This window comes from Microtus pennsylvanicus, chromosome 14 (genome assembly GCF_037038515.1).
Source record: "Microtus pennsylvanicus isolate mMicPen1 chromosome 14, mMicPen1.hap1, whole genome shotgun sequence".
Lineage (NCBI taxonomy): Eukaryota > Metazoa > Chordata > Mammalia > Rodentia > Cricetidae > Microtus > Microtus pennsylvanicus.
Window position 1 is genome coordinate 35573327 of NC_134592.1, and position 7784 is coordinate 35581110.

The following is a 7784-nucleotide window of genomic DNA, read 5'->3' on the forward strand; positions in this document are numbered from 1 at the left end:
TTATAGAGACGGGCTCTGGGAGCAGGAACAAACCCGGGCGGTCGGCGGGGCGGGTAAACAACCCGGGAGCGCGCCGCCCGCGGAGGGGAACTGGGGAGGGGAGACTCAGGGGAGCTGGGAAGGCGCAGGAAATTCGAGGAATCGCTTTTTTTCTTTGAGAGAAAGAGAAAACAGCAAACAAACAAATCAACAAGATTATTTAGGCAGCTCGGGGTGCCCCAAGCCCGGTCCTTCGCTTCTGAGGGACAACACTATCCCAGGAGGCCGCCCCACCCCGGCCTCGGTCCTCCCCCCAGCAGAACTTCGCAAACACTCGGGAGTTTAGACCAGCCCGGGCGGGTGGTGCGGAATGAAAAGTCGAAATAGCTTCACATCAGGACTTAGGCTAACCTTGTGGTTTTAACGCACCCTGCTCTGTCCCGAAATCTGGAACTCATTACCTCATCACCGAGAAACAGCACGAAATCCGCGCGCACACACCAACCCCCTTAGAGCTGGGGAGGGGAACGAGCAAACATCCCTTTAAAAAGAAACCTACACATCCGAATGATTTAAATTAAGGTGGATGGAAGTTATTTCCCTTCCCGGCGCTTGCCAGATTTCAAGAAAAGATGAAAAATGGGAGCGGGGGAGGGAAGCAACCGGCGGCTGGACAGCAGCAAGCCGAAAAAGTCAGGAGCGGCAGCAGGGTTAAAAGTGGGGGCCAGCAACTCAAATTGTTGGAGACGAGTCAAGCAGAGACCCCGCAGGGAATTACGTTAGGTTCATGGGCTGCAGCAAAAGTCGTGTGTTTTCGCAAAATTGAAAAAAAAAACCTGGTTTCTAAAATAGTTGTGATTTGGAAGATTTCCCTGGGTTTGCCCAGAGGTTGGCGATAAATAAATGCATTTTTTTAAAAATAAAATGTGCGTGTGTGTAAGGGGTGGTGCGGCTCAGGCTCGAACGCTCTGCTCCGCCCGCTCCGTCCTTTCCAGAGAAACGTACTCGTAATGGGGTGACCTAATTACATCGCAATGGAACTCGCTCGTAGCCACTCGGCGCACCGGGTTTCATAACAGACCCGGCGGCCTCGAGTGCTGGGAAGAAACGTGCGAGGCCGGGGCGGCGCGGCCCGCGATTTCCGCCCGGGTCTCCACTCCAGCACGCGAGCGGGTGCGGGTGGGAGGCAGCCAAACCTAATAGTAAATAAATACACATTCGCGGTTTTTAAGGGCGGAATAATTCATTGAAGGCCATTGGGTTCCGTGGGGTCCCATTCCTTGGCACCCCCAAACAGGGCACAGTGACAAGCCATATGTTCCGTTCGCGTGGGGGCGGGAGAGCAGCAAGAAGTTACAAGTGTCGCTTCCCCCACCTCTACCTTCCTTCTTACCCAAGTAACTTTTTTTTCTTGTTTTTAACATTTGGGGATGTGTGGAGGAGGTAAGCCCAGATTCAAAGCGCGCGTGGAAAGTGACTCGTTGCTCTTTTTATTTTTGTGAGCCGGATGAAGAGGCGCCCATGAAAGTCTGGGTTTTTCTGTGGTAAGTTTAAAGATCGGATGTGTGAACGAAGCGCCCCATCTAGGTCTGTTTAAACGAGATCTGCCCAGACAGTGGTCTTTTTCGAAATGTCCCCTCACCCGACCGGGAGAGCGCCGGCTGCCGGCCCAGCACGCGTGTGCACGCGCGCTGCGCGCTAAATCTTGCTGCGCTCGCCCCCGCCAGGCCAGCCTCTCCGAAGGAAAAAAAGTTTTCCTGATCGCCCCTACTCCTCCGCACCCTGGTGGGAAACAAACATAGAACTCCTGACTCGGACATTTGGGTGCTCTGAATTCTTAAACTCCTCGCCCAGCTCGTTTTGCGGTGGGCAGCCGGGTGTGGACCGGGAAGTCAGGGAAAGGTAAGTCGTGCGGACACTTGGAGAAGTTTCAAGGGACAACCAGCTCAAGATGGAAACCGCAGCCCTGCCCGCGCAGGACTAGCTTCAGCTCCAGCTAGCAAAAAAAAAAAAAAAAAGAGAAAGTCGAGCCCGCCTTCCTGCCCGACCAAAACACACACGCGCTCGCGCGCGCGCGCACACACACACACACACACACACACACCACACCACATTCCCCCCCCCAAAACAACACAACAACCAGAACTCCGAAGGGGGTGGAATGAGTGATGTCACAGAGCCGGGCAGCGAGGCTGACAAAGGGTGGGCGCCCCTCCCCCTCGGCCCCGCCCAGCCCCAGGGAGGGGCGCCCCCATCGCTGGGGAGCGGAGCCCGCGGACTCGAAACTTTTCCTCTTTAAGAAAAAAAAGTTGTGCGCCGCTCCGAGTGGTTCTTTTTTTTCCGCCTTCTTTCCTCGTCTCCCCCTCCCCCTTCTTCCTTTTGAAAGTTTCTTTCCTCCCCTTTTACCCCTCCCTCCCGCTTGACCGCATGGCTGATTCAACCTCAGTGTCAATCAACTTTTTTTTCCGCCTCCTCTTCTTCATTTAAATAAGTTTAAAGCTCCTCCCCCCACCCCTCAACTCACCAAATCTTATAAATTGGGCTTTGCGCGCCGCTGCCCGGGAGTCAGAAAGGCGAGGGGCGCCGGGAGCAGGCGTGTGGGACTCCAGACCGGAGAGCCGGAGGCTGCGCCTTCCCCGCACCGGGACCTTCACGACACACCACAGACTATTCCTTGCCCCGTGCGAACGCCCACGATGACCACCACCCTCGTGTCTGCCACCATCTTCGACTTGAGCGAAGTTTTATGCAAGGTAAAGTAGGGCGGAGCTTTTCGAAAGTTTCTCTTGTGTTTGAAAGAAACTCCTAAAGTTCGATTCTGGGGAAACGGCATAGAGCGAGTGACGGGCTTTCACTGTTTGCGTTTCCCTCCACGATGAAGGAATTTGGCCGTGTCCTCCCTACTTAGTTTCAGGTCCCAGGTGGAGTTCCATCTGAGTTTGGGAGCAACGTTCTGGGTGACTGCTCAAGTTTGCGGGGCAAGGGCTGGCCCAGGGGTGCGGAAGAGTGGCTAGGATTGGGACAAACTTTGAAGGATTCATTCCTGCATGGTGTGCCACGAGAGCTGGGTTCGGTGGGCTCCCGGTGTGCGCGCTCTGGGTTTCCGTGCCTGCTGGAGGAGTTCGAGTCTCCCCGACAACTTTGCTCCCTGTGGCGTAGGGGGTCTCTAAGAAAAGTGAAGTCTCAGACCGGTATTTGGCTGGGAGAATTTCCCTCTCTGCCTTGGAGAACTTAAGAGGTATTGCGGCAGGGAAAAAAGGGCCGATTTAAGGTTTAAGAAGATTTAAGGTTTAAGGCAAGGCGAGTTTGTAGTGGAGTTTGTGCCCGCCCCAGCTGGGCTAGGCTTCCTCCGCGAGAGCGCTGCTTGATCACGCTGCAAACTTTTAGCTGAAAGTAGCGCTTACCTGTGTTGTGAGGCACCGTGGCTCGTTGATTGAGGAGTAGGGGAACAAAATGCTGCCAGAACTCAAGTTCCCGCCAGTTAGGATTTAATAGGGCCTCCTTAAATGGGGGTAGTTTACTAGTCGGTTTTTCGACCAAAAAAAAGTTTTAAAACCTGCTTGTTCCAGGAGTGCGGTCGAAATGTACAACTCCATGGATGTTGTTAATTTTTTCCCCACTCTACTTGTCCCAACCCCCCAATTTGAAAGGATGAAGCTGCTAGGCTACTTTTAATTGCTGAACTGTTTTTGCCTTCCCTTAAACACGTCGGGTCATGTTGCTCCCTTCCTAGCTTGCTGCTCCTGTCGGTGCAGCTGCCAAGGCCCCGGGGCTGCAGGGTTGGGGCGCAGGGGCATGCTGGAGCTGAAGAGCAACATCAAAAAACTTTAAATTTTCAGCATTTTTCTCTTCCCTGCGTTTTCCCAAGTCTATTCGCCCAGGCGGCTGCCTGAGCTCCTGAACAACTCCATCCTTCTCGTCCTGGCTGCCCGCTCTTTGATCTATTTCTCTTTCTTTTGCCCCCTCCCCCCGCAGGACTTTTTTTAAATGAACCTCATTGTTGGGAACCGGCTCTCCACTGGGTTCCTGTAATCCGCTCGGTGGGGTGGTTGCGGTTACAGGGTTACTGATTCCCGATCCCCCGCTGCTGATCCTGAGGGACTAACTTTAGAATTTGCACAATGACACCCACTTGTGTCAGGGGCCTGGAGATAAACTTTCAAGTCTCCCACCCCCAACTCTTTCTAAATCTTGGGTAGTTTGAGCAGGTGACTAGGGCTTGTGGCCGCTCTGTCCCTGCTCGAGTCCCCCCTCCCCCCATTGACTGCGAGGTGTGTGTGGGGAGGGGCGGGGAGCTAGCGCTTTCTTTCCCATCTGCAGCTTTGGGTCAAGATTAAACACTGGTGCTCTTATCCAGACCGCTCTTGCAGCCAGGAGACCAAGTGCAAAGGCATCTTCCCAGTGAAGGGAGTGGGGGAATGGGGGGGGGGGAGAAATCCCTCTCCGGGGTGCTCCTCCGGAAGCTATGGGCTTGGGGAGCCGTGCATATCCCTCTCCCCATATCCCAGACTAGGCTTTTCCCCAAGAAAGAAAAAAAAAAAGCACAGTTTGAAAACCTGTTGCCAAAGGAAGGGTACACTTGTGGAAGAGGAAGTGGAGAGTTTGGGGCCAGATTGTGGGGGAGGGGGCTAGCAGGGACTGATGGGGAGGATTTGGCTCATGTTTTGTCTTCTCCCAGGGGCTTACCTGATTCTGTTGGGGGGGAGGGAAATTAGAGAGGACTGCCTTGTGTGAAATACTCTGAGTTGAGGAATGTATAAACAGGACTTGGAGTTTAGAGGGGAAAAAATAGCTCCAGGGACATGGGGATATAAAGCAATCTACATGTCAGGGGTCAGCATGGAGCAGGATACGTATACATATATTTTTTTTTCATACGGGGCAGGATTTTTGTGGTTTCTCATGAGCAGTGCCAAAATAAACCCAGGTGGCTCCTTTAGAGAGGGACAGAGTGGCCTATCTGATGAAGGGGTGCTGTCCTTTGTGGACACCATGCCCTGGCCTCGTGGGTGTCCTCGGTCACTCACCGGTCCTTTTCCCTCCCCTCCCCTCCAGGGTAACAAGATGCTCAACTACAGCACTCCCAGTGCTGGGGGCTGCCTGCTGGACAGGAAGGCAGTGGGCACCCCTGCTGGCGGGGGCTTCCCTCGGAGGCACTCGGTCACTCTGCCGAGCTCCAAGTTCCATCAGAACCAACTTCTCAGCAGCCTTAAGGGCGAGCCGGCCCCGTCCCTGAGCTCCCGCGACAGCCGCTTTCGAGACCGCTCTTTCTCTGAAGGGGGCGAGCGGCTTCTGCCCGCCCAGAAGCAGCCTGGGAGCGGCCAGGTCAACTCCAGCCGCTACAAGACGGAGCTCTGCCGCCCCTTCGAAGAAAACGGTGCCTGTAAGTACGGGGACAAGTGCCAGTTCGCGCACGGCATCCACGAGCTCCGCAGCCTGACCCGCCACCCCAAGTACAAGACGGAGCTTTGCCGCACCTTCCACACCATCGGCTTTTGCCCGTACGGGCCCCGCTGCCACTTCATTCACAACGCCGAGGAGCGCCGCGCCCTGGCCGGGGGCCGGGACCTCTCCGCTGACCGTCCCCGCCTCCAGCATAGCTTTAGCTTTGCTGGGTTTCCCAGTGCCGCTGCCACCGCCGCTGCCACGGGGCTGCTGGACAGCCCCACGTCTATCACCCCACCCCCCATCCTGAGCGCGGATGACCTCCTGGGCTCACCTACCCTGCCCGATGGCACCAATAACCCCTTCGCCTTTTCCAGCCAGGAGCTGGCGAGCCTCTTTGCTCCTAGCATGGGGCTCCCCGGGGGAGGCTCCCCCACCACCTTCCTCTTCCGGCCCATGTCCGAGTCCCCTCACATGTTTGACTCTCCCCCCAGCCCTCAGGATTCTCTCTCGGACCAGGAGGGCTACCTGAGCAGCTCCAGCAGCAGCCACAGTGGCTCAGATTCCCCTACCTTGGACAACTCAAGACGCCTGCCCATTTTCAGCAGACTCTCCATCTCAGATGACTAAGCCAGGGTAGGGAGGGACACCCTGCCTCCTTCACCTCTCCACCCTGCACCCCATCCCAAGCCTTCACCTCCCCACCCCCTAACTTCCCCTCAATCCCTACATTGATACATTTAAGCTCAGCCCCTTCCCCAGAACCTTGGTATGTCGCCCCCACCCCCAACATAAGGACAAGTCAATTTGTTGGTAGCTTCTTCTGGCTTGAAACCCCCTCCCTCCATTTCATAGCCCACTTAACCACGCATAACAGAGTCCCATATTTGTCAGTAGATGCCTTTTTTCGGCTTAAGCCTTAAGTGCCAAATCACAAAAGAAAAGCAGTAACCGTTTACAGAAGCAACTTAGTGCCTTGTTATCTATCTAACTTTGTCACTGTGACTACATTACCTCTTCAACGCCAGGGGGCACCCGTGGGCCTCCCAGAGCCTCTGCCCATGGGGTTGGGGGGTGACCCGCAACCAGCAGCTCCCCCAGCTGGCGACCCAAGCGCACCTTCCTTTCAGTCTCCCCGCACACTTCCTCTTCCTTGTAGTTACCCGCCTCCCTCAGAGAATTGTTGCTGGACTTGGGGTTTGGGGGAAACCTATTTTGACACTCAAAACCTTTTTCATCCCAGCCCGAACCCCTGTTGACTAATCTTGCCCGGGTTTGTGTAGGTCTTCAGGGAGGAAGGTTGAACCAGTTGGACGAAGGTTTTGACATAAGTGGGACTTTGTGATTTAATTTCTTTTTCTTTTTTTTTTTTTAAGTGGGGAGGAAGGGGAAACGATGGACTATGAGAGACTTGATTTTGGTGCTAAAGTTCCCCAATTCATATGTGACATCTTAAAAATGACGACAAAATGAGAGAAAAGCTGAAAAAAAAACCAAACTGTAAGGGGTGAGCAGTTAATGGTATTCATTCCACATACGATATCTGTGTAAAACGATTTCCTGTAGAAGTAGCTTTAATGGATTTTGCTCTAGAATACCTTAGGTCTACCTTAGAGCCCTCACGCCATGCTTTTTTCCCTGGGGTTAAACTTCATCTAACTTTCAGAAATTGGAGAGCAAAAATTTTGCTTGTCACTGCACATCAATATAAAAAAGCTTATTTAACTTATCAAAACGTATTTATTGCCAAACTATGCTTTTTTTGTTAATTTTGTTCATATTTATCGGGATGACAAATCCATAGAATATATTCTTTTATGTTAAATTATGATCTTCATATTAATCTTAAAATTTTGTGACGTGTCTTTCCTTTTTTCCACAGTTTTAATATATTATTCTTCAACAACATTTTTGTAACTTTACACTTTTTTTGGTTATTTTATTTTAAAAAAATGAAAAATTAATTTAAAAAAATGCAAAAAACTGTTGGATTATTTATTTTAGAAATTCTCCCCTTTGTGTTGGACTGCAAATTGAGTTTCTTCTCCTTAGGCCTTTCACAGGTAGGACTGGGAATGTATGTTTGAGCTCTGTGACTACAGAAGGAAGCCACCTTTTATGTATAGCTTCTAAAAGGGAAAACAGAAAAGAGAGAACCCCTTTGACTTCACCTGCCCATCTCAAGACATTCCGCGCGCTCGCAGATTCGAGGTTCTGGATTCCAGGTTGGAGTTTTCCAATGCTAACATAAACAACTGGCGCACACACATAAAGATGAATGTAATTATTATTCCTCTTGCTGGTCACTACCGTCGCTTCCTATTTCTCTTTCTTTGTGTGAATTTATTTAAAAGAAAAAAAACTTTTTGTAACGACTATTTGCAGTTTAAAAAAATCAATAAACCCCGTTTTTCAAGAAA

At 52.1% G+C, this 7784-nt stretch overlaps 1 protein-coding gene across 1 annotated transcript; it reads left to right on the forward strand.

The window, feature by feature from the left end:
• The first annotated feature begins 2522 nt into the window (after positions 1-2522).
• On the forward strand, positions 2523-7784 carry Zfp36l1 (ZFP36 ring finger protein like 1). The gene is made up of 2 exons (XM_075947438.1): positions 2523-2732; positions 5035-7784. The coding sequence occupies exons 1-2, from the start codon at positions 2676-2678 to the stop codon at positions 5992-5994; spliced, it is 1017 nt and encodes a 338-aa protein (XP_075803553.1). The 5' UTR covers positions 2523-2675; the 3' UTR covers positions 5995-7784.

Bases quoted from the DNA above. Each gene is read 5' to 3' on its own strand.
- Zfp36l1 (XM_075947438.1), top strand. From the start codon at position 2,676: ATGACCACCACCCTCGTGTCTGCCACCATCTTCGACTTGAGCGAAGTT. The intron at 2,733-5,034 runs GTAAAGTAGGGC...CCTCCCCTCCAG, and splicing joins TGAGCGAAGTTTTATGCAAG to GGTAACAAGATGCTCAACTA.